The 27,748-nt window shown below is 39.4% G+C and overlaps 1 protein-coding gene across 1 annotated transcript; it reads right to left on the reverse strand.

The window, feature by feature from the left end:
* On the reverse strand, positions 1–27,553 carry LOC137388728 (collagen triple helix repeat-containing protein 1-like). Its single transcript, XM_068075182.1, has 4 exons — positions 27,457–27,553; positions 9,773–9,876; positions 9,472–9,670; positions 1–523 (listed from the first exon to the last, which is right to left on the reverse strand). Exons 2-4 carry the CDS (start codon positions 9,872–9,874, stop codon positions 357–359), a joined length of 468 nt encoding a protein of 155 aa, XP_067931283.1. The 5' UTR covers positions 9,875–9,876; positions 27,457–27,553; the 3' UTR covers positions 1–356.
* Between the last annotated feature and the right edge of the window lie 195 nt (positions 27,554–27,748).

Consider the following 27,748-nt stretch of genomic DNA (forward strand, 5'->3'; position numbering starts at 1 on the left):
TCACGTTCCTGCTTTCATAATCATGACTGAATCAAACATTTTTATCGTTATCAAATTTTGAAAAATGTTGCAAACTACTCTTGAATTAAACAGTTTACTCACAATAGATAATGCGCAAGCTTAACAAATCAAACTGAAATGGTACTGTCTTTTGTTTTGTCTACAGTTTGACTACGAAAATAGGTAACAACCAATTAAGATTATAAAAAGACAATATTTGCTGATTTGGACCTTTTGTCAAAAAATGGTAAAATTATACGACAAACAAAAGTTTCTCATAATTAATGAGCACAAGACCAAAACTGGCAATGAAATTACATGAAACAACATATACTAATAAACCAAACTACATATAATCAAAAGTATATGATTTCTCTTTCTGCATACACTTCAGATGCCATTACATGATCATAGCTTTTGTGTCCAAAATGGCAATCAGCTATTGAGACTTGATCTTTACAGTAGCCAACATGTACGGATAAATTGACATCACCAGCTGGAATTCCCTCACATATTCCTTCAACTGAAACAAAAACCAAAAATAGTCTACGTAAGCCCACCAACAGCCAAAAATAGCCTAACCTAATAACGTCAAGCTTGAAACATGCATCTTGTTAATATGGGCACAGTGCCTTTCTTTTGCATTTTCCGATCACTTGTTGCTTTTTTCATACAGTTAATTTTCTTTAGTTTAAATTATAAAAAAGACTTCAATGTATTAATTCACAACGAGTCAGTGAATCTTTTACTTACCTGGTGCAAGGAGCAAATAGTTTCTTTAGAGGGTTAGTAAGTTTTATTTTCTACATTTATTTTAAGCTTTGTATAATTTGCAATCATTTTAAAACTGACTTAAATGGGAAACAGCATGCCTGTAAACTAAACCTACCCACTCGCCACGAATATTCTGACTTGTATCTGATTTCTTTGAGTTTTAATCAAATTTTGTTCACCTGTTACAGTAATCCAATTCCTTTTACCAGAAAACTGCAAACGACATTGGTCAACACACATTTTGGCCAAACACTCAACACCCATAATGGCTTCAGCTTTATCCGGCTGGCAAGGAGACGACTCGAAACCACTAGACAAAGAGAATGAGTAACTGGCTTTGCCAAAAAGAGTGACCAGTGTCAAGTCAGGAAGCGCTAGAGAAGCCTGTCGGCTTTGAAAAAGAGGACAAAAAAAGCCTTCAGTATATATAGACACAGTTAGTGACAAGCAAGCCAGAGCATGAGGAAAATAAATGCAAAAAATTGTGTGTACATGTTCCATTCTTTACAGTGCATTGATATTATGGCATACATATATTATTCTGATTCAAATTGTTGACTGGTTTTAATTAGAGTCGTAAAGTGTATCTCGAGATTTGTAACATTGGTGGCAGCAGTGGAGTTTTTTTACTTTTAGCTCAGCTTGATGCAGCAAACTTTTAGACAAATTTCCTAAATTCACCTTGAAAGCAACATCGAGGTAAACACCCAGTGATATATTGGAAGCTACTCTGCAGACCTGTGGAGCCTGAGTTCCCACAAAAATAGCAGATTTCCCTGATCTTCTTAGGGGTAAATTTGCCAGTGCACAGCCTTCAGCATGACCATCACATGCTTGGAGCATAAATTAAGACAGGGGCTGTCTGACTGCCTCATGGAAAAACCCAATAATGATTCCAAGGACACCAGTTCTTGCCAATCAGTTTAAAACATTTCAGTATGCCAGTATTGGCAAGTTGGAGCGTTTTATAATCCATTTGTGAGAAGTAGCTAAAATGAACCAGCAGCCAAAATCATCTGTTGCACTTGAGAGAGTTGCAGAAAAAAATAGGTAGCTGCGGTTAAGGCAAACAATTTGGACTTGTAACTTACATGATCCCATTTTGATATGGTCTGACTCCCAAGCTGGCCAAATGGGCTTTCACAGTTCCAAAGCTGTAGTATTTTTCTAGCTGATTTTTTTTGTTCTCATTGTTGATAAGAAGATTTTGTTTGTTATTCAATTTGGACGTGTGATAAGCAGATTTGACAAAAGATACTAATCAGTAAATATTGTATTTAACTGATGTTAGTTGAGTGTTTTTTTGTTTACTCAATCAATGCGTATTAAAAATAACAAGCAAAAAGAAATCATTCTGGTAAGTCTAATTAGAGCATTATTGGTCATGGGTAAGCTGATTAATTTGGTGGAAGAGTGCTGGTTTGATTGTGGCAGGTGTAATTGTGTGATCTTCAATGGAGTGGCTGTCTTCATCTAAGATAACAAGCAAGTCCCGTAAGAACTGAAGAAAAAGCTCACTGGCACAAACTTGTTTGTTTGTATTCTCAGATGTAAACAAGCCAGCCAGAGAGTCAGGAACTGGCAACCCAGAAGGGCTGACAAGTTTCTGACTGACTACCAACTATGGGTGAATGATGACAATGTCAACTTTTATGTTTAGCTGATGTCACCTCTAAACTTGAACTGAACATCAAGGATGAATGAATTTTGAACCGGGAGGGACAGCACTTCAAACATTGGGCTCAGAGCTCAGTACATGCCTCGGAATGTGCCTATCACCCTTCCGGGACATACCAATAAGTAAAACAGTTAGTCTGTGTGACTTATAGTAACCTGCCAAACCCACACCTAGCCAACATGTCAAAAGAAAGGTTCTGTGATTTAACAACGACATCTGTCCGTAACATCATTTTCTGGCCATACGCGCTCCTACCATGATTGACATGATGAGAAGCCCGACAAACCAATAACACTTAAAGGTTGACTTGCAACAAAACTCACATTACAGTTATTTGATATGAAATTATTCACTATGTCTTACTCTGGTGTGTTGTAGGTGCAAAATATGTGGAAATGTGATTACAAGCTCTTAAAAGCTCAAAAAATAAACAGAAAGTCGAAACCACACGAGAACGCTGTAGTTTGGATTCTCTTTCCAAAACGGCTCAGATGTCATGCTTTGTGAGAGATGGTTTCTGTTTAAACTTTCATGCAACCTTATTCGTCAAAATATTTTCACAAATATACTTCACACACTCAATAAAACTATGACTAATGTTCTTACGCATCTGTTTTATCGTCATCGTAATGCTGTCACTTTTAGCAGTGATATCTTATAACTTACCGTAAAATTTTGTTCAATTTTTTAGCCTTTGCTTGAAGGAGTACATATCATTGTCTGATAATTATGACGAGCCTGTTGGTCACTAGTGATAATCGAAAAGTGCTGCCGAAATTATTTTCGAAGTATTGGATTACATGATTAGATTACGACTTGCCAATTAGACTAAACTGAAACAAAACTGTAAAGTAGCAAGCATCTATATTTGATACGGGGTGTTCGGTAAAACCCGGAGTGTTTGTCATAAACTAGTGCTACGATAAATATATTGGGCTTTTCATTGGCCTTTCAATTCACGTGAGAACATCATGTGACAAGACAATAACCAAATTTTATGGCTACGTCATCGAAATAAAGAGATTCCAATTTACGGCAGCTTTTTGTGTTTGAGCTTTTAAGAGCTTGTAATCACATTTTCACATGTTTGGCACTTACAACACAACAGAGTAAGACATGGTGAATCTTTTGATACCAAATAATTGTACTGTGATTTTTATTGCAAGCCAACCTTTAAAAATAATCAATCCATTTGCCAAATTGCAAACAATAGGCAGCAGTTAAAAAAGCAGGTCTGACAGCTTCAGAATAAACAGCACAACTCTGAGTAGGTGGCTCTGGCCAAAAGATTTTTGTGCACAAGCTGTTAAAAAAATGTTATGTCTGACAAGACGGCTTGAGTAAATACATATGATTCAGGGAAATGACTGGTTGCTGTAAACCTTAACTGCATGCAACTCCAGCAACGAACACATTGATTGGTGGTTGACCGGACCATTTCTGAAGATGTACTCAGCTTGGCAAATCTTCGAGATAAGCACCATAGTATAATGGGAAAAAACTTACCATAGTTGCTCACAGCTGCCAAAAGGCTCTAGAAAATTTGGTATTCAGATCCTAAATGTAACCCAACAAAAGAAAGAAAAGGAGCAGGTGGATCCAACACAGATTACTCTAGGCATGGCCATGGTCGAACAAGAAAGGAAAAAACCAGCAACAGACCAAAGATTTGCCTCTAACATGGCAAGTCTCTAATATAGCTGCTTTCAGTCTGCTGACTAGACAGGTAAATCAGACAACTATTTCAAAATGGCCTGGTATCTACCTCATTGCCTTTCAGGATAAAAATGCTGCAAAACCAATCAAAACACTGGTATGAGATTGGTTCAAATCAACTAGTTACTTTTCGTTAGTGAAGCTAAATGTACGACATAAACAGCTCCTGATCGAAACAGATTGAACCAAAATTTTGCTGATTAAGCAAGCATTTGATCAGCTGCACAAGCCTGGACTAGATCAAAAAAAGTAGACTGATAGGTATGGCCTTACGACATAGTGGCTCGACAGCCGTTTTACAGGGTAAAAGCAAAATACGTCTTTTTGCTGAGCCACATCAGCAAGGATGGCATCATGAGGATGTTATTACTGGTGGCCGACTGGTGATCCATGTAAGTTCAGCAGTTGGTGGCTTCTGTAAATGGATAGAGATAGGCGCTGAATGTTAAGCAAAATGCAGCTATTAGTGAACATGATAGGACAAGGCTAGACTGAGATGGCAGTTGTATGCCATATCGTCATTGAGTATTTCTTCTTTACCTGCTTGAGCTGAAAGACTCAAGATGCAGAAGCGTAAAAGTCAGAAGTGCTAACCCTTCAATAATATTTCTTCTAAATAGCCTGAAAAAAAACTGCAAAAAGCCGAGTAAGCCAAATGACTTGCTGACCTTTTGAAACAGTATCAAACCACATTCAACATTACGAACAGAGATGTAGTATAGACTTTCAAAGTAGAACACTACCTTGCCTTTAAAGAAAAGACTCGACCTATGCAGCTCTCCTACTTGTTGATTTAGACCAAAAAGAGATTAAAGCAGTAGACCATCTGCAAAATCTCTGAGAATACTAACCCATAGAGCTAGCTGGAGGCACTTAAAACCCCCTGTTGTGTTGGTGTAAATGAAAGATGAGAAGTTGAGGTTCTGTGTTTACTGCGGTCATCTAAACATGGTATCTGAGATAGAGGCTTTCTCTGTTTTACCATTCAATGAAAGTGTTGAAACTCTGGCTTAAAACAGAGTCTTCGGTGCATGCACGGAGGACCTCACTTTCAGATGCCTTTGATGTTGATGCACAAATGCACAAAAAAGTTCAGCGATTGCTACCTTGTTCCAGACTTCAAAAATGTAAGTTTAGTTTCTGACACCTACTAGAAACGAATGAAGAGGGTACTGCATGGCCTTCAAATGAGCACCCCATTACTTTACCTAAATTAGTACATTATAGTCTTTGCATTAAATTTTAACCTCACCTGCTTTGACTGGTTGAAAGGTTACAAAGGCTCAAGAGACTCAGCATCAAACAAATGAAGTGTTAACGTTTTGGCCACAAGTCGTTTATTTTGCCCATGTGATTAATAAAGAGGGGTGTCTACGGACTCTAAAGACACAATGGCTATTCAAGACTGATTCATTTAAAATCAGGCCATTTGGCTCAATATGCTACAGGGCTTTTTGGGCATGATTACGTTTTACTGATAATACATTTTAGGTTTCGCTACCACAGAAAAGCCCTTGCGCAAAGTGACAGGGAAAAAAGAGAATTTAACTTGAAAAAGCCAAAAGCATTAGTTTTTGAGGGCCTGAAAGAAAGCGTAGCCTCTCAGCACTTTCTGGGATATTCCGTTCTGAGCTAGCCGTGGGAGTTGGATATAGATGCAAGTGGATACAGGGTCAAAGAAGGGCTGTTCAAAATGACAGGCAGAGCAAAGTAGGTGACTGTCTACTTTAGTGAGACCGAGACGCCTGCAAAGAGGAACTATTGCATCAAAAGCAGGAATTGTTGGCAGTAGACAAAACCATCAAGCATCATCAACTTTACTCATACAGGTGACAGTTTTCACTCTAAACTGACCATACCTTGTTCCAGGTTAGCAGGAATTAACCATCTAACCAAGTGGCTCATTGGCTATAAATCCTGGCAAAATTTAGTTACATCTTAGGACCGAGCAGGGTTAGGCTATGGCCAAGCCAATGGGTAAAATCAGCAGACTTGTAACCCTTTCTGGCAGTGCAAACTCATTGTGCTGAAAAAAGGTTAACCCACTCATAAGGAGCTAACAGAAAAACAGTCTTTACCACGCAGTATTGATCGAAACCCAGAGAGTGGATAAGAAGTTGCAAGGAATGCATGCCTGCAAGATGTCCAGCCTTTATAGCCAACCTGCTGCTTTAAATTTTACAGCTAAAAAGGTTTACTCGAGGCTAGCCAATGTCATCCTAGACCTAACATCTTATGACGGGGCATTGGAGAAAATTTGTAGTGTCATTGGAAAGAAATTGACGTCACTACAAGCTACCAGCTTTGGACAGTAGAAATCATCAGCCTGGTTATCTAGAATAATAAAAATGTTGACTTGAAAACAGTTGGATTGAGGGGACAAGAGCACCAAAAACTGTGAAAAATGGGCAATATTTTGGAACACGATCTGAAGAAGTGTTAAAACTCAGATATCTACTCACAACCAACTCAGATGATGAACCGTCTGCCTGATATCTGTTTAAAAATCAATGTGCCGTTAGCCAATACTAGGGTGTGCAAGATGACCAGTCTGTTCGGTTTGATCTGACACTGGTTATGTTTCGTAGCAACAGTGAAGAGAATGGTCATTCAAGATGTGTGCCAAAGTTGTTAAACGCATTTGAGCAAACACAACGAGCAAAAAACCAAAGTTTTATGCATTCCGGCTATGGTAGTAGGTGGTCATAGACTTGGTAGGCACTTTACCAATTATGTATAAGAGAAACAAGTCGGTGTTGAGTATTGACTAGATGCTTCATCTATTGGCAAAATGCACTCATTTCTTAAAAGGCTAGTGCATCATTTGTAACCCTTACTCTAAATAATTGAGTGCTTCGCTACATAGTTTTGCTGGTGCAGATCTTCACAGACAAGGAAGCATGTTTGAGAGCTAAAAAAGGGCAAAATTGTTTTAAAAGTAGCATGTCGTGAAATAACACATTAATCCATATCACCTCAGGCATACAGCCTGTTGTACCACAAAAACAGTAGGCAGACCAAATTGCTCGTAACGCTGCTACTAAACTGTGGCCAAAAATAGAACGTGTTGCTCCCCTAGCTGATCAGTGTGCACTGAGTTATGTCATTTACAGCCATGCAGAAAACAATCACAATGCTTATGCTTCGGCAAGAACTGCTACTTCCCGTTCAGTTAGGTATCGACCCTATCCTAAAGAGCTACTCTCACACATGAATACATGGTGGACCGACAGCAAAAATGAAATGAAGAATGTGGCATGCTCTGCCAGGTACAATTAGTGAGCAAGCAAAATAAACTATCCCTCTGCACACCTGGTGGCTGTGTTTGAATGATAAACAAAATGAGGTTGGGAGGGAACAACCGCAAGCTGCCATCCAACATTTGAAGCCATACCAGGTATCAAAGCATTGACCAAACCAAGCATATTTAGTAAACTAGCAGAGTCAGTTGTCTAGACTAAGCAAGGGCAAGCTGAAGCCTATCACTGTAGTTAGGTAATCCCCTAATTCAATGATGCCAGTAAAGAACCCAAATTCGAGCAGGTCTAGGCTGGCATAAAGAGAGTCAAGACTCCAGCCGGCAGAATTGATATAATTTCCATTTTCTAAGCCAAATGTTTAGGACACTTTGAGGCCAAATCACAGGCTCCATATTGTTTTAGAAGTATCAAAATGGAAAAATCAGCATTGGTAACCAAAAGAGAAAGCGACATTATTTTGGAACAACCAGTCTGGTCAACAAGCCGGGAAGAGCTGTCCCAGCTTCAATACAACATGACATCTGATAAGCTAGAATGATTCAGAAGCCAAATGGTCATAGGAACAACTAGCCAGAAGTCATTCTGCTAACCCAGTTTTGCCTAACCAAATGTATGAGAGGAAATAAAAGATTCTCGTGGACCCAGCCAAGCTGAGACTGACATCAAGAAGCCAAAAGAGCTTTGGAGATTTTCTGTCGACATTTCTGTGCTAAAAATGCTAAAAATATAGAAACGAATAGATAATAGGCCCAAAAAGTGGTCCACAATTTAGACCAAAATATATACATGTAGCTTGCAAAAAAATAATTTTGATGAAGTGACAGCCTTCGAAAAACAACAGGACTGGTTTGACATCTGCGGCTAAGAAACCGGCAGCTGAAAAAGCCAGCACCACATGCTTTAGCACTTTGATAACTCTGTTTGTTTTTGCCTGTGGCAGTATGTGTCAAAAGACCAAGTGAAGGAACGCTAGAAGAAGCACAAGGGCAGCCAGCATAGTGAAGGGGGCATACCATACCACATTGACTAGCCCAAATAGAGCAAGTTCCGGCACACCAGAGGTTGGAGCGCCAGCCTGAAAAAAGAAACAGTGTAACTCCTCCCTAACCATGGATCGTCGACTCCGCAGAGGGCAGCTACAGTGGCAAGAAAGAACGAGCCGTCAAAAGACTTCAAAATAAAATACAATTAATTCTATTCAGGACAGCACGCATGTTTTCGTGGAATTGAGCAAAGAAGCCTTGCCAACCATCATTATTTTCTGGCTCCTGTAATGACAATCAACCTGCCAGATTCTGAGCCAATAGCAAAATAAAAAAAACTGAAGAGCTTAAGGCTGACAGCCAACTTTGTCTGGACACTGCCAATGGTCATTGGCAATGTCTCCCAGGCTTAGAAGGAGATGGCACGACACCACTTGAATATGATAAATAGTTACTTGATCGAGCAAGAAAGCAAGCGACCAGATGTTGCTAGGCGCTAAGGAAATGGATCTACCTCTAGAGATAGTGGGCAATACTCTTTATATACAAATTAGTTTAGATGATTTTCCATATAAATTTTGTATAATTTTAAAATCTTTTTTTGAGGCAGACAAAAGATGGATGCAAAAATCTTGAAAATGAGTTATATTGATAATCAATGAAAAATTTAGTCGGTTTTGTTTGAGCTGTGGTTAGAATGTTGGAAAGTTGAGCTACACAAACTTGGCTGCTAATCAAAATAACTTGCACTTCGCTTCAACAATTTTAGGTAGTAGTTGGCTTGTAAATGCTTTGAAAAAAAGACATTTGTTTTATGATAATTTTATTTTACGCTTTCTTATTTAATTAGTGCTTCCTAATTTAATTTATTTGCTTTAATTTGTGCTTCCTAACAATGAATTATTTTTCCTTGGTTTCAATACATGGTTCACAAACATGTAAACTTAAGGAAGTAGCTAAATATACCTGTTTTCAAAAAGAACAAATTAGGTGCTTGATAATGTAAGGCTTCTGATAAAATAGTACATGTAGAGAGCAAAAGTGGTATTCTAACACTTACTCAGGATCGGCCTATGTATGTTTGAATTCACATTCATAGAAATAACTCCTTCAATAGGTCCTGGAGTGCTGCAGTCAGCATTGTTGATCACGAAAAAGAATCTGCAACACTCTTCTGAGTCTGTCTTTGCTCGAGCGCCACAGCTTAATGAGAGCCTCAGTCCACTGTTTGTGTAAAGTTTACGATAGCTTCCAAGATCCTAAATAGACATGCATATGTCTCTCAGTCTATACAAACGGTTGTCTTAGAGGCATATTGGAATTAATAGCGGGTATATTTAGTTGATGGTACAAGTACTTACCCAGACAACTCCTCTATTAATTCCCACAGTCAGATGAAAGGCACCAAATGTAGCAACATTCATTTGTGGAAGTCTGTAGAGTGTCTTACCATCTGGGGCCATAACTGAACCAAAAAGAGAACACAAATTACACTTGTTTCTGTAAAGAACTTGTGCTGGCCTCTTAACTAACTGCACATACAAAAAACCTCATTGGGATTTGAGTTTAATACAAGTATTTGCTGCACTTATAATCATAAAGTAAGACATTCAGATAGCTCACAAGCAAATGGGTTCTGCTCTTGTAATTTTGTCAGCACTTTTTTATGAACATATAAATTGTTATAGAAACATTTCTTATAGAAAAAGTGTCACTTCATATCATAGGATCTGTGCCATGCCGGGTCAAGCTAGCTGGAGAACATTAACATGTCCTCTGCCCTTTCCTCTCTGTTGATGACCTTTGGCTCTAATATCAACTCTGAAAGAAGAGCAAGCTGGACCCATGCTCGGTGTTAGCAGGCCTCATGATGCAACAGTTGCATATACGATTGTACCAGTCTTCGCTTAGAAAAGTTGAGGGGTTTCTTGTCTAGTATTTTTTGCATATTTGTGTGACTTTGCCCAGTCCACTGCATCTTCTGCCAATTGCTGTGATTTTTGGCAGTGGCACTCTTTGAGTGATTGACTTGCGGCTGACACCCCACAACAAGAACACTTGGATGGTTCCCAGAAGCTGTCCTGTTGCTAATCAGGAGGGTAAGTGCGTCTTGTTTTGGTGGCACACTACCACTCTGGTGTGACCTAGTTTGGCCAAAATACTCCTTGGCTATGATGCAACGATTTTGTTGTTGTCAGGGTGGATGAACAGAAACCCAACCTTGATCTGGCACCACAGCCTTGTTGGGTGATGAATACCTTTTATACAACGGGGTCAACCAAATATGCAACTGGCTCCTTTTCCTCTGGCTGGTATGTTGTTTAGTGTTGCAAGACCAGGTTCCTTAAAAAATGTAATCAGATGGAAGGATAGACGGGTGTATTGAAGTGCTGCAACATGCGATACCTAAATTGTCTGTGGCTGATAACAAATTGACTAAAGCTGCACTGGTCTACCCAATCACTGAGTGTCTCGACCACATCATCTTGTGTCATTTTGGAAGGATGGCGTGTTGCCCCTACTTTTTTTCAATTTGATCAATTGTCCCTTGTCAGCTTGCTCTCTGGAGACTTGGTGTATTTTTTCAGAAGGTGTCTAAATGGGAGACTGCGAGATTGCCCTCTTTTTTGTCACAGAGGATTCTACAGCAGCTACTTGGCAGACCTCAGTGGTCAGTAGCGTTAAATCCTCTGCTTCTTTGAAGATAGCAATTGTTTCTACCATTTCTTTGCTTCTATTGAGTTTTTTGTGCAGCTTCAAGGGGTAGCCCTTTGTCAAAAAGTTGTTTAGAACGTGTTTGCTAGTTTCTTTATTTGTTACTATCGTTGTTATTTATGGCGGCGTTAGAATGCATTCGTTTCTTTTGGTATCCTCCAAACTGGAATAAGTTTTTGCTAAACTCCTCAGCTGTGTTAAGAGATTTTGCAGAAAAGTTTCTTATGCATCGACCACTTTGAAGAAAGGTTTGATAACATGCGATGTGTATGGAAACTTTAAAAATGATACAGTGGCTGGGCCGCACTACATCTTTCTCCTTTTACTCATGCATCCTTCCACCATACTTACATAATACTCACAAATTTTGCTTGTGTTTGTTCCGGAGCTAAACTAAGTCACTTTGCGCAATAGAAGAAACTCTTTCCCGCATCCTTGTCAAACTTCTATCTAGATCTGCTATAGAACCTCAAGCATAGTTTGGAGTCATTTCTAAAATCCTCCGTGCTTGCTGGCAAGAAAAACTTAGTTGGCGTAAACTCTCCAGCTGGTCTGGCAACCTAAGTTTTAACCCTAGAATCAGGATATATGCTGTTTCTTTGGTAGCGGATTATAGGGTGTATCGATATGCCTCATCAGCTGGAGAAGCAGTGGGCTCTATATTTCTTACCTTTAAGAAGCAGAAACACTTGCTTTGAGTCTCTCAGACCAAAGTTGTCTACGCCCCTATCTTGTTTCTTTAGAGATGGCATAAACTGGTTTGTATTTTTCCTGTTTTTGGGGAGCTGGGATAGCTCAGCTATCGATTGGCTTTCAAACTGCGCTCTCGGGTTTGTATAAATCTGCGCTGGCAATATTACATAGCAGAACACCATTCCATTGGGTCTGTTGGCCCAAACTGGCCCGTCAGTGCCAACACACATTGGCTCTCTGGTGATGGAAATGGTCCAACCAGATCAAAGGTTACCTTCTTCCAGTGTCTGCTGGCATATAGTATCTGTGTTTTACCGGTTGTCTTGGTGCCATTGTGCTTAGTGTTTTGGGTTATTTCAGGGCGGTTCACTAGCCTCTTAACTCTAAAAGTCAGAACTGAACATTTTTCGCAAGGCTAGAGGGCAGATGGTGCACCATCTTAGATGTGTAAGGGAAATGGTCCATTCCTTTACTCTTAATAACATAGTCAATTAAACACACCAAGTGTTAGCCATCAAAATATATGTTTGAGCAATATAGGTATAACATAAATATATAATAAGCATTTATACTTATATAATATATATTATACACGTATTTCTAATAAAACATTTATTTATATAACAAAATTTGTTTATTTTCCCCGGATAACTAATATGGGTGGTGATTTCTGCTCTAACTCGGGTCTCGTATCAAAGACCTGGGAGTTTGAGCACTTGTTACAAAATCTTGGCTGTTTCTAATAGTGAACATTTTGGCAACTCACTAAAGTTTATTGCTGTCGTTACCTGGAAAAGCCAAAATATTTTGCAGGTGTTATTGTTCCCAGTGACCCAATGGCTACTGGAATTACAGTTGTTCTTACATCCCAGCATTTTTCAATATTTTCTCTAAGAGGGTGATATTTCTTCACTTTGTCTTTTTCTTTGATGGCTGTATTGTAGTCATTGAGTACTGCTAGATCTATTATAGTAGCCCTCTTGTTTTCCTTGTCTACCACCACTGTATCTGGTTGGTTTGCTGGGACAGGCTTGTCATTCTGGATGTAGAAGTCCCAAAGGATCTCAGCTCGGTCATTTTCATTGACCTTACCAGGAGCTTCCCACCAGTATTGTGGTTATTAAGGTCATAGTCATGTCAAATAATTCTGTACCTACCCCTTGTGACTCGATTATGCCGCTCAGTGTATGCGTTTTTGGCTAGATGCTCGCATCCACTGATGATGTGTTGGATGGTCTCGAGTTCGTCTTTGCACAGTCTGCATTTCAGATCATTTCTAATGCGATAGATCTTTGTTTGAAGTTGCCTTGTTGGGAGCACTTGCTCCTGAGCTTCTATGAATAGTGACTCTGTATTGGCCCTTAGGTTCCCTTTGTTCAGCCACATATAAGTATTGTGGAAATTGCCAACCATGAATAATTGTTGGTGGTAAGCACCATGAAGAGGATTGATATGCCTGTCAAGTTCCTCTTCATCACTGCGAAGCTCAATTATCAGAACAGCTGATTGAAATTTATCTAGCAACTTATTTGTGGTGACCAGGAAAGCTGCATAGGCTTTAATACCTTGTTCCTCTTTCACTGTCTGCTTTCACTGGTCCCTATCGAGATACAATTTAGTAGTATTTGATTTTGGGTGGAGTGCTCCGTATATTATAAGCATTTTGCGAGTTGCTATATCTGCTTCCTTGATGGTTTCCTGAGTCCACTTTGTTATGCCTGTTGGGCAACTTATTGCTGATAGTGCGTAGGTATTTATTGCCATGACTTATACAGTATTTGTTACGATATATATATAACATATATATAGTATATTTAATATACTATATATATATATATGTGTAGTATATAAATGTATATATATATATACATTTAGAAATGAAATCAACATGCATAAATTTAAATATCATCCTACGACCAAACAAGCGGAGAGAAGTGTGGGAGTTTTTATGATAAATGCATGTGCGCACAACTTACAAAAATTATTCATCAACAATGAGACGAACTCTCGTCAAAAAATTTCATCAGCAAATTTGAGCATTGTTTTGTAAAGTCGTTAAAGTATAATAAGGATACAAAACACATTTAAACCTATTTAAATATGTTACCAAGCCTTTGAAGGGTTACTGCAAATTCCTAAAACTAACCCATCTGATCGGATTATACACAAATAGACAGATTAATTTGGACAAAAATCGCCGCAAAACGCTTGAAGAGCTTAGTTTAATAAAAGTTAAGACCGGAAATTGAAACGCCGATCGACAGATAACAAAACGATAAAGTCTTGCACATTTCACGAAAAAATAACGTGCACTTTTTACCAGTCTATAGCAATGTCGACTTGCTGAAGGTTTTGGCAATTAACATAGGAGTACAGAAATCGTTTCATTTTTGCCGATTTCCATTTTTTCATTTTCATTTGCCGACATATTTGAATACTTTCGCATTCTAACTGATGTCCAACGCAGAGTATTAAAGCAAATGACGATGATATTTTTTTATTGTTTCTTATGAGACTATTACAATAATTAATTATAAATTTGGTTGACTACAGAACAATGACTACGTAGTACAGATTTTCTAAAAATCTATATAAATATCACAACTTTGTGATATTGTTAGCTATGCCGTTATGAAATGTAAAAAATGTTTTTAAATGTAAAAAAAATTGTGCATTGGTTTTATATTATTACTACAAAAATAATATTGGTTATTCTAATAATATCAGTGCATTTTACTTCTAATAATGGCCAATATTGCATTTTTCTTTTTGCAGAAGGAGAGATATAAACATATAATCTTTTCCTATCATTATTGCTCTTTGTTGTATACAATAACACCCACACCCAGTACATTACAGCTACTACTGCAGTTATCCTATTTGACTGCTAATATTGCATTTCTCAACCATCAGTACCCTTTCTTTTTTCCAATATCACTTTGGTCGTGGGCTGTATGACAGTGGAATTTCTAGTATAAATCTTCGTTCTTTTCAAAGCAATTACTAGCCAACCACTACTACCTTAAATTGTTAAAATAAAGTCCTTCTTTTAAAACTCTGCATCCAAGTTTTTATAGCTCAACTCTCAAACATTGTGACTTTGGCTCAAACAAAAAAGACTAAACTTTTCTTTGCTTGACAAAACTCAATTTCAAGATTTTCCCAACCTTCCTTTTTCTTCTTCAAAGCAAACTTTTAAAAATAAATAAAGTTTGTATTGCAAAATCATCGAAATTAATTTGTTATGTATACATATACACAAATATACATGCACATGTATATCACTGTACACCAAATGGACACGCATACAAAGAATTTATGTGCAGTATAACCCTGCTGTAATGATATAGGCATGCTCCTTTTGTATGTTTTTTTTCATAATATGCTTAGACCATCTTGCATGTGGTTTTGATGACCCTTGGCACAATGGAAGGGCCTCTTTCAGGCCTTTTGGACAAATGCTTTTTTTCCAATGCAAGATCTATGTAAGTCGATCCACCATGCCTTATTTCAATGTGCTCACATTGCCGACAGTCTTCACAGTTCTGCTGGCTAAGTCCACCGGCATTTTCATGACGGATAATAGTTTAGTGCTCCTGTGTGTAATGTAACTCAGCCAGAAACTGTAACCATCAGGTGTCTGGGTTAAAGGTTTTTTGCCCAAACAATCACTGCAAAAAGGCATGATTCCTACATAGGAGAATCTGTGAGCTGTTTAAGTATAGCCAAAAATATTTTACTGCTTTTCTCACAGCTAGCAGCTCTCTCCAGGTCTTATAGTATTTTTTCAAAAAGGTGACATTGTCTTTTTGAGAATGGCTATCACTATTTTAGCATCTTCTTCCACTACAAAATGCAATGCATCCATGTTGCAGCTGCTATGATTTGTATCTAGGATACCTGGCTGGATCAGATTAGATGGCCCAGCACAGGGGCCAAAAGGAGAGTCCTTTCAGCTCGACAAAAGCCTGTCTGCTCTGCCCCATCCCATATCTTTTTTTTCCCTTTGCGTGTCAGTCAGTGTAGAGGCTGTGCTATAGTGGCAAAACTGGGAACATAATTGCTAGTAGTACCATACCACTTGTAGGAAACCTTGTAGCTCCCAGAGTCCCTTGGGGTGGGCCAGTGACGGACCACCTGAGTGTTCTCTGAGTCAGTAGCTACCTCTTTTGCTCTCACCACTTGGCCTAGATACTGGACTTGTAATTTGAGGAGCTCGCACTTCAAAGGCTGGAACTATAAGCCAGCTTTTTTCTACCACTGTTGCACCTCTTCCAATCATTGCAAGTAAGTGTAAAAGTCAGAGATGATGACTAAAATGCCATCTAGGTAGAGCAGTAGCATCTTTCAATGCATGTCTTAAAACACTCGCTCTATCAATCTTTAGAAAGTTGTCATCGCTGATGTAAGGCTAAAGGGCAAGACCCTTTACTGTCAGAGACCGGAAAGAGTAGTGAATGTCGATTTCTCCTGCGCATCGGCATCCAAAATTACTCTCCACTAACCTCTGACCAGGTCCAGTGTGGTTAACTACCTGCTGCCAGACAACATATAAAGGCAGTCATCAATTCTGAAAGAGAGTCGGCATGCTGCTCAATTTCTTTAAAATTACAATCACCCCATTACTTTACCTAAAATAGTATAGTCGGCATTTAGTCGTTAGTAATCAACGCAGAAACCCTACTTGCCATTTTTCTTCCAGACTAGCATCACCAGAGAGCTTCAAGAAAAACCGGCTGGCTTGATGAGTCCCCTTTCTAGCAGCTCTCAGACTATACGCTCGACCTCCACCTCTTTCTCTGGGTCTAGACATTGTGGTAGCTGTCAGATAGAACAAGGTTCCTACTTAAGTGGAACACCATGTTCTACCTTGAAGGCTCGACCCAATATCTCCTTCACCGGTGCCTAATGTACTTCAGTAGCGTGTCAACTACCGTGCCAGTTGCTCGGCCTGTCTCAATGCATGCAGTTATGTCTTACTGCCACCTCATATAGATATCATCTGAATGGGCTGACAGCCTTTTATTTGAGGGTATCCAATATTGTGGTTTTTGAGCCAAAAAGGGTTGATCGTCTTTCATCTGGTAGTCCTCTACTCCTGTGTATGTGCAATCTGTACAAACGGTTTGAAGGAGGCATCACATGGCTACGATAATTTTTAGGCCAAGCCGATTCAAGCTTATATTTGGCGGCTGCTCATCCGGACAGCCTTTGATCACTCTGAACGAGCAATATTTTGTTGTTGTCGCCATAAATAGATTAGTCATTTCGGTCCTGGCTGACCCCACCACTTTGGACACAATTTGGATTTTGCAGAGCAGCAACCAGCTATGTTTTTCTGTACATGTCAGAGAGTTACTGTTCACAGATATCAGGGGCGGCTGAAAGTTGATGGTGCACAGATAGGCCACCAGAAATTGTAACCCAAAAAGGCAATGTCACTGGCATGCCTCACCACTAAGAGTTGTTTGTTTTTTACATCTCGGAGTCGCGCGAGCAGTAGAATTACCCAGTATAATGCAGCATGTAGAATGCTTTTTTAGTTCATTCAGTTTCAATTAGAAACTGGACAAGTGGACTCTCCAAACTCTGGGGGAAAAGTAACTAGTAGAATAGGACCAGCTCACTGTCGGTTCCTAGAATGGCTTGATCCAGGCAATCTTGACATTGCTTAAAAAGCACTCTGGGGCGCTTGCAAAGTGTGACCGGAATGCATACAATAGGCTGGTCTTGCCGCCGTCCAAAAATTAGAGAGCATACCAGCTCACCATTTTCTTTTTTGGTCTTGGGACTTGCGCTGGGAAACCACACTTATGAAAAGAACATCTGAAGTGTTCGATTTAGCTAGACAAACAACAGAAGACAATTCTGTTCAGTCATAAAGGCGGGTATCCAACATTGTACTAGCAGGTTTCCTTCCATCTGACCTTAGAGCACGCTTTGGGCTGTGCAGCTTGGTGTAGCTTAGATCAAACTGGACGGGCATGCTAGAATGCGGGGTCCATCTTTTAGGAGTCATGGCTCAAAATCTTTCGAAGCCTAGTAATAATTTCCAAGGGGAGCGGCTGAAGTCTCCTTACTGTCAGTGCTGCAGGAGCTGAACACCTCCACTTCAGCTTTCCGTACTGATGCCAGAAGGTCTGAACTTGAGTCCCTTTTGGCCAAACTTCCAATGTTGGAATTTGGTTAGTTTGACCAGTTTAACAGGCTTTCAACACAGCTCCATTTAGTTAACCTTTGCTAAAGAAGATTGGTATGGTTTGGGCAATCATATTACAACAGGTAGTCAGCACTCAGATTGCAACCTGTTGCGATTTCCCCGATGTATCAGATGTTTTGGAACAATGACATTGCATATGCCCAGGGCCCTTGCAACCCTAACCCTGCGAGGGTTGCTTCTATTCTCTGCTAAACGTTGGTTGATTTTTCTTTTGTTGCAGATGCACCTGTTGAGTCAGCTAATGCATGAGCAGGGCCAAGTTGTTTACCGTGTGATCTTTGACTGCCATGGTTCTCTCCTAATGAACCACCTCTAAAGTTCCGTCGTTAGATGTTGCTGTGCTCTCTGTGGAAAAAACTATTTTCTCGGTGCATCCAGCCTTTGTCAGAGTAAATATAGGCATGTTCAAAAAATGCCTCAGTAGGCCATCATGATTCACCAAGCCACAGAACAATTATCTTACCGTGAAGCCTTAGAGACATGCTATTCCGATGTGGGTTAGGCCAACTTTTGTAGGCTACATGGGAAAGCCTTTCCTACTCTATAGGAAGTTCCTAAATGATCATTTTTTACTCCATGTCTACCAGGTAAATAGCTGAAATTGACCCTTAAAGGGATTAACAACGGCCTCAAGGTTTCTGGTCTGTTTACAGTCTTTGGCCTAGTTGTGCAATGCTTTCCTAAGACACAGCAGGGTCACAGCTTTGGTCCTGTGATTGACGTTAGCTACCTCCTCAAAACAAGGAATAACGTATTATACATCTCCAGTTCCTGTGTACTGAGGAGTTGAGCACTGTTGTGTTGGCTCTTGAGCTCTGGGGATCCATAACACACAGGTCATGGCTTTGACCAAATGTGTCGTGATCTCAGTAAGTTGAGTTAGGTCGCACTAATGAATTTTGTAAGTAATAGCAATAGCAAGTTAACAAACTCAATGCCAGGTGCATTTGTTGCGTTTTAAAAGATACCTTTATTTGGGCAAATAACTTATGTTCTTTTAAAATCTGAACTTTGCTAAACTAATAGAAGCAGCAAACAGCTCAAATGCGCCTTGCAAAGCCGCTGCTATGCAAACCGGGAAATAATAAAACATGGCACCACATAAGTCAAACATGCATTTTTTTCCTTGACACGATAGAATATAAAGATATAAATAATACTTTCAAAAATATTTTGGCATTTTAATTGAATCAGAATTATTTCATAATAAAGCTTTTGATGTAGGTAACTTTCCATGTTCAATTGATGCCAAAGATGATTATGAAGAAATAATTCTACCATTTGAAACCATTGAAGTTCACACTACGCTAGTAAATTTGTTCAAGAAAGTGAATTCACGCTGGTAACAAAAACTTCGACCTTCCTAGTCACTCTCTATTTTTTGTAAATGTTTCGGTAAATTGGGTCCAGGAGGCTGCAAGTGTATAACTCAATTCAAGAACAATGAAATCGTTCTCTTCAGATATGTTTGCTTTGAACTATTCAGTAGTGAGTTGGATATTTCTATCTTAGCAAAGATTGAATGTGGATTTCTTGCTAATAAGCCCATCGTTTCTACAAAAGAGGCTAGTAATCCACTTAGAGAGAAAGGTAGAGCTGAGTATACATACCATAGTAAGCCATTATGCAGAGTTGTGTTTGCATATATGCACATTATATGGTCAACATGCTGGACAAGATTGTAAATCACTACAACTCAGTCCAATCAAATATTCCAAAGAAGATAATTGGGGAAGCAAAACAGATATCACATATGAACAGTTTCTATGCTTTCAAACATTCATGAAAAGATTCTGCACCAGCCCAGTTTAGTCAGATTGTAGCACCTGTCAGATTGAGTGGAATATCCAGAAAGGCTACAGAAGTGCTGCTTTCACATGACTAAATAAAAAAACATTTACAGTCAATACTGTGAGGCAAGTGCTAATTCTAAATGTTTGAAAGTCAGAATCTTCAGTTTTACATTAAATGACTGTGGAAGTGGCAGTTCCCTAGAGTATGCTGCTATAAACCCATGTCAAATCTGTGCTGGACAGAAGACTGAAGAAAAAGTAACAGTAAAGTAGCCATAACCAGCAACATATTTTATCCTTAGATTTGGACTCGGTATAGATCAGAGGTGTCCAATGTTTTAGAGTGGGGGCCATTATGTAAATTCAAGCCTAGGATGGGGACCCCACATAGCTGCTATGTACATGTATATTGCAAATAATTGAATTACCATAATTTTATATATTGCAAAACATGATTCCATTCATCGCGTGTAATTCTTATTCTCTACAGTCGATGAATTTATTTTAACTACATGTAATTACAAAAAACAAATACATCTATATATTGGCTTTAACTACCATAAATCCTTATGACCAAACCGCCCGGCTGGTGGTTGGGCGCGGCTTTCAGTTCAAGTTCATAGGCCATGGCTAAAGCCAAATTTTTAAAACTTACGTGGGGCTCAGGGCGGCTTTTTGATAAATTCGGTCTCTGCTCAGTTTTGCGCTATAACCATATAATCGCGGTCATGATACACTTGTATGTACGGGGTTTTGGCAACCTACTCGTTTATTTTCAAGGTCATGTTTATGGAATACTTTAGACTAATGAAGAATGTATTGCTCACATTTAAATCACTACAGTCATAGGTTATTGAGACATTTTCATTCTTGACTCGCATCTCTTCATAAACGTGAAGCCCTCTAACAGCACAATAAAAATCTAACTGAGACATGGCAAGTAAGTTCTTGATGCAAGGGTTTAAGAATTTTAATTCAAACTTGGATGTAAAAGAAGATTCTTTTCATGTGTACTGATGTAGCTTATTTTCTTATTCAAGAGCACTGGAGTATATCGAAACTTGTCTCAACACTTTCGCTCCTGTGAAGCGCCCAGCATTTGTAATCTTTAGTTACACAGCCCATGAATACCTGTCATTGTGAAACAAAGGAACTCATCATGTTAATCAACTTCTATATTAGTATTTATGTATCCTGTCGTAAGAGCATTATACACCTCTTACGGAACTACTCATCCCCTTTTATTTAACCATTTTTGATATGAACAGGAAACAGCTTTCTGGACTCTTGGTAGCCTGACACGACGATTTGTTATTCCAACTTCCTAGCACCTGCTATTTTACTGCTTAGCATAATTGTTATCTGCTTCTTTGTACTTACTCGCTTCCTTCCTAGGAAGCTTTGCAGCGCCCAATCGTCTGTGATCTACGGATGTGATGATTGCCTGACTGATTAGGCAAACATATATAAGCCTGCGTAGATCAGAAACAATTCGAATTCCATATTTTACTCACGCTCTACGTATCACTCTGCTCTTGTATCACTCTTTATATTTTTAGACTTGCGCAATTAGTATCAGCCATTGACTTGATTAGCCTTCATGTACTTTATGTTTTTGCAATTGAAAGTTTGAATTTTCAATAAATATCTGTTTTTAAGTTTTCAGCTAAAACAAACCAGTCTAATTCTTGACATTAAATCTACACCTGAAATACAGTCCTCTAAATTCGCAAACCATACACCAACTACTTGAATCACCAATCCAGCACTTATAGTTAATAATCCTTTTAAACAGAGGGTCATTACAATGGTCCCGCGAACCGGATAGTTGGCAGAAAATTTCAATTTTAATTGTGAAAATTTTTCCTAACAAGTGTGTTAAATATCATGTCTGCTCCTACGACTGAGGATATTTTGAATAGCTTGAAAATATTTAAACAAGAAACTAATGGAAGATTTGAGGAATTGGAAGAAAAGTTGTTAGTTCAGCAAGAGCGGAGTATAGGTAAATTACGTGAGGAATTCGATGAAACTCTAAACCGACTTGATAGGACTTTTGGAGATATGGTAACTCGACTAAGCGACTCTGTGCAGGAAAGTTCGATCTCCTTCAACAACAAGTTGAGGCTGCTCGCAGGCTTTGATGCCAAAACAACTCTCGCCAGAACTCCGACCTTAGGAGATCGATCCAATGAAGCAGACGATGCAGACGGTAAGCCAATTATTTCTGAAAACTCTTTTAATTCAAATCCAAAAGACTGGCTAGAATTTTCATTAAAATGTTTTAATGGTGATTCCACTGAATTGACATGGCAAGAATTTCTGTGCAAATTTGAAACAAGTTGTGTTTTTAATTCAGTGCCAAATAGCAGCAAAACGGCTGTGCTGGGATTCTACCTACAGGGTATTCCCAAGACTTACTATGACGAGATCATTAGCGATGATAAGTCGATAGAGTTTAGTGGACTGTGCATAAGACTTAGGACTAAACTAGATGCTAATCGCGGCTCTGATCAAGCTGCGCTGGAGGTATCGGTAACTCACCAGAAACCGGGTGAGCCCGTTAAAGATTATTACCGGAGGTTTCGGCAGGTGGTAGCCAATAGTGGAGCACGCCTTTCCGACCCATTTGTATCATTACATTTTAAGCTTAATTTATGTGATAGCATTAGAGAAAATATGCTCACCGTTTCAGAAAGTTCAATGGAAAAGCTAGTGAAAATGGCATGTTCTGTAGAGACTGGTCAACAGGCAATTAATAGACTAGGCAATGGCAAAAAGAAAGCTGCCGAAGCTATGGGGTTTGACATGCCACCCCAAAACCGAAATTTTGAGAGATCTAAAAAGGGGTTCAGAGGTCAAAATAACCCTATGACGAAACAAACAGCGGAAAGACGTTGCTATACTTGTGGCTCAAATGAACATCTGCAGAAATTTTGTTTGGCATCGCGTCGTACAGGTGCTGCAACACGGTCACCTTATAACTCTGCCCAGCATGGACCGCAAGAACAATTTGGGCAAAACCACAAACCACCGGATCATTTTCCTGTTTTGAACAATGGTTGGCAAAATTCAAACCAATACTACGATGTTCCAACGTATTTGCCACCACAATACCCACAGCATCAAAGGGGGCCGACCCCTCGCCATGACCGCCAAGCGTGCCCTACTCAGGCTAACCCACCTTCCAGACGACCCCCGAACCATAGTATGGCTTTGGACAATTGTGCAGTATTTGATTGCAATACTTTTGTCGAAGTAGTTGACTCTGCCAATGAAGAGAGTAGTGACAACTCTGATGATTTGTGCATTTACCCATTTGATATAGAAAATGACATTGTGCCAGCTGAGACTGACAGTACTTGTGACCAGATTAACTTCGAGAATGCCATCACACTGACTAACCCCATAAGCAATAAATCACCTATTGTTGACAGGCGTAGAACATTTCCTAGATTTTAAAACCAAATCACTGATGCGCGAACACTACTCACACTTTTGATATTGTTTGTGTCATGTGGCGTAACAAGTGGTCAGAAACCTATGCTATGCAGAGCGGATCACTCTATAGCCAGATTTAAAATTCCTGAAATTCCTGTTTGCATACTTCCTGATGTTGGCACTATACACAAACCATATGAGCTGAACTTTGACTTGTACAAAAGAAATTTAGTACACTATCGTACCAGTGCTTTCCACTGCAAAATTGTAAAAATGGTGATTGTGACATATGCCAATTTTGTTGGCGGAAGCAACACCAAGACAACCGGCTATGAATCTCAGTGGGTTGATCATGACGTGTGCCATGCAATGATAAATTCAAAAGCTAGCCCTTACAGAGAATTAACTAGGACTGATGATGTTTTTCATACCGAAAATATTGCCGATTTTGTGTTTCACACAGGATTTCGTTGCTGCAAAGATTATTCATTTGATACAACAAACGCATATTTATCTGAAACAACTGTATTAAAAAGACACGGCGAGTCATTGATGGAAAGCCCAGTCGGTGTGGTATCTCATTGTGTGTATGAACGAGGTGCCTGTAATTTAAAAGATAGTTCATTTCTGATATGGGTAGCTGATAAACAGGAAGGTTGCGAATATGTGTATCAGCGTAGCTACAAGGGAAAATTTCAAGCTGACACATGGCTGTCGGATGATGGCGAATTAGCTTTGACCTTCTCTAAAAATCAATTACTGGAGATACCAGCTGAATGTGGTCAGGATATGCAAATGTCTGACCAAGGTATAGCGGTCAATCGAAATGGGAGAAAAAAACGTGACACTGACTCTGACAAGACTGACAGATTTGTAGCTGAATCCGAGCTTAACGTGCGATTGCAGGCATCAGAGTTACGCATAAAGGAAAATATTGGCACCATGTTTAGCTCATCTTTGAAATCAACATGCCAGTACATGAAAACCTCTACAAAATTGTTGACTACAACTCTCACTAGAGAACCCACACTAGCAACTAGATACTTGACTGGACATCAGTATATACACGCTAAACTCACTGGAAATATCATCACTGTTTACCCTTGTGAACCAGTCACTAGTTATCATGTGCTTGCCTCCGATAAATGTACTGACAAAATTCTCATGTCAGTTATTCTAGGAAATAAAAACATGACTCTGTTTATGGACACCCTGACTAATATCCTGTATAATAACCAACACATTGATGAATGCACATTAAATGTAGAGATTCCAGTTGTTCTCGAAGGTGAGCCCTATTTCTATCACCATCGCGATGCAACGCTAATGCCAATAGTAGCCACAGACTCTATAAATCTGGTTTCACTAAATTTGTCTAATACGGCTTTTCCTTTGAATGGTAGCATAATTCATGAGCTAGTTTTATATGACTTTAAGGAGTATGGCAGGAGCTACAGTTTGAATGATTTGGCAGGTGAAACAGCAAAACAGACGCAAATTTTGAAACATTTAGGTATTTCCTCGGGTTCCAACCTTCTACCCAAAAAGCAGGCTAATTTGGCTGCGGAAAATATTGTCAATCAAGGAACTTTTGCATTTCTGAAAAATTGGACTTCCCTGAATTTGAAACAGTTATGGATTTTTCTGTGTTGCCTCTACATTACTTTTGCACTGATTTGGAAATGTATCATCACTTGCGCACGATTTAGACACTGTTCTGCAGACTCAAAAGGTGTTATAGGGAGGTATATGCGGAGAGAGAAAGCTGAATCAAGCTCAGACATTAAAAAGACTAATATATCAGTTTCTGTAAATCAAAAAGTGTCTGAAAATATACCGGATGAGACTGTAATAATTCCAGTAGAAAGTGAAAATTCTGAGGCAGAAGAGATGTTGGTGTCACAAAACACACCAGCACAAATCAGATTTCCTGCTACCACAGTACCTTCTTACCCACTAAGAACTAGGCGTGTTAGCCGTAAACGAATTGTGAGGAAACCAATTTATAGAGCTCCCACAATACATGATATAGCCGTGTTAGCTGCTGACCTTGTGCACAAGCCACTGACAATGATATGCGTAAATGGAACAAAGGTCAATGCTTTGATAGACAGTGGCGCTCAGATCAGCACGATGAGTCATAAGCTATGTAAGCAATTAACCTTGGATAAAACGTTGAAATGTAGCTCTAGATCAATTAGATCCGTGACCGGCCATGTGGTAAAAGGCATAGGCCAGGCATATGCCAAACTACGCTTTGAAGATGGAATTGAAACCATTGGGACATTTCTGGTTTTAAGTGACTGCCCTTATGCATTAATTATTGGAATTGACTGCTTGAGTAAATTTGGATATGTCGGCCAAGACTACAGCTCAGGAAACCTACGGCTTAGGTTCAACAGGAAACTTATGGTTGAAGATCCTTTAGATATTTGTGCTTTTACTGATAGTGCTAAGCAGCTTAGGTCAAAGGTGGAACCAAATGTTTTGCTAGACGAGGATTTGGTGTTTCCACCAATGAGCGATACCTACTTTACTGTCCCATGCAACAAGCTTGCTAGAAACGTCATATTTGAGCCCGTACATGTACATGACCACCTTCTGATAGCTAAAACGGTCAGCAAGCCTGACGCAATGGCAAGATACAGAGTAATCAATACTCATAATGAATATGTCACTGTTTACAAGGGCACACCAATTGGAAATGTTGAGCAGCTACCTGAGAAAATGCCTGCTGATGTGTTTGTTAACAATGATTTCTTTGATTCAGATAAAGCTAGACCCTCTACAGTGATTGGCGATCCAGTGTCTAAGGTAGATTTGAGCAAGTCCGCGCTAACTACTGACAAAAGAAAAAAATTCATGAGTTTTTTGAGAACTAAATCAGCTGCCTTTGCCACTCATGATTATGATCTTGGAAAAATTAAAGGCTTATTGGGCAGGGTTTGTGACACAGGCTCATCAACACCCATTAAAAAGGCTCCTTATTGATTACCAGTTTCTCAACGCGAACCCTTAGACACTGAGATCACTAAAATGTTTAAAGCCGGGCTGATTGAGCCAGGAAATCAATCGGCCTGGGCGTCGCCCGTGCTGCTGGTGAAAAAGAAAGATGGAGGATGGCGTCTCTGCACAGACTATCGAGGGGTAAACGCAAATACAAAAAAGCTCTGTCACCCCTTGCCACACCAAGACTCGGTAAGAGAAATGTTGGTCGGTCAGGGACTTTACACCACAATCGATCTCCAAAAAGCTTATTGGCAGTTAGAGCTAGATTCTGAGGAGGACCGTGACCGATCTGCATTTGTCACGTATAACAATGTGTGGAGATATCCGTGCCTACCATTCGGTATGTCAAACGCTCCTAGCGTATTCCAACGTGCAATATCTGTTATTCTAGGTAACTTGCTATGGATACAATGCCAATGCTTTCTAGACGATGTGCTGATTTTTTCTCCACCTAATTATAATGAACACGTAAAACGAGTAGGAAATGTACTAGATAGATTTATTCAATATGGAGTAAAAATTAATCTTACAAAGTCAGTATGGGCGAGATCTGAAGTTCAATATTTAGGTTATGTGTTTAACACCAAATGTAGTAAGCCTGCGCCAAACTTAGTTGATCGAATTCAACGCTTTCCATCTCTGCACAATTTGCAGACACTACGCAGAGCTTTGGGCATGACAAACTTTTACAGAGCATATATACATGATTACTCAAGGCACGCTAAGCCCTTGCTAAACCTGCTGAAGAAAGACTCACCATTTCAGTGGTCAGACACTTGTGAAAAAGCTTTTCAGTATTTAAAAACTAAATTGACTGAGTTTCCCGTACTACGTTTTCCTGACTTCAAGTTACCATTTTTTCTACATACCGATAGTTCAGGGTTTTCGTTAGGTGCTCAACTTTGCCAATATCATGAAGAGAAAATTCACCCAGTGGCTTTCTACAGTAGGTCAGTAACGGACACTGAACAAAAATACAGCACTTTTGAGCGAGAAGGATTAGCCATCATTGCCTCCTGCAACCATTTCAGACACTTGATTTTAGGTCATGAAACAACCGTAGTCACTGATCATGCCCCTTTGCAATGGCTAATGACGGCAAACCACAAAAACTCGAGATTAGCGAAATATTCACTAAAACTGCAGGAATATAATCTCAAAATAGTGTACAAACCTGGTAAAGCGCATGTAGTACCAGATGCTCTGTCTAGAGTTACTATATCCGGCGATGAATTTGTAGGAGCTACCGCACTTTATTTCAATGCATATACCAGTGACCTACTACGATTTAGGAGCAATCAGTCAAGCGACCCTTTTCTCTTTGCTATCATAAACTTGATTGATTACGGTGTACGGCCACAAAACCTCAATCCCAACCAACATAAACACTTGCAAATGCACAAAAATCATTACTCGGTGCATGATAACACTCTTTATTTTGAGCCAGAAAACTGTGCAAGGCCCCT

Source organism: Watersipora subatra, chromosome 2 (genome assembly GCF_963576615.1).
Source record: "Watersipora subatra chromosome 2, tzWatSuba1.1, whole genome shotgun sequence".
Classification (NCBI taxonomy): domain Eukaryota; kingdom Metazoa; phylum Bryozoa; class Gymnolaemata; order Cheilostomatida; family Watersiporidae; genus Watersipora; species Watersipora subatra.

Excerpts from the sequence above, each read along its gene's own strand:
- LOC137388728 (XM_068075182.1), bottom strand. The coding sequence starts at position 9,874 with ATGGCCCCAGATGGTAAGACACTCTACAGACTTCCACAAATGAATGTT. Across the intron at positions 9,671-9,772 it reads TTAATAGAGGAGTTGTCTGG|GATCTTGGAAGCTATCGTAA; the intron begins GTAAGTACTTGT and ends ATGTCTATTTAG. Across the intron at positions 524-9,471 it reads CATACATAGGCCGATCCTGA|TTGAAGGAATATGTGAGGGA; the intron begins GTAAGTGTTAGA and ends TTTTTGTTTCAG.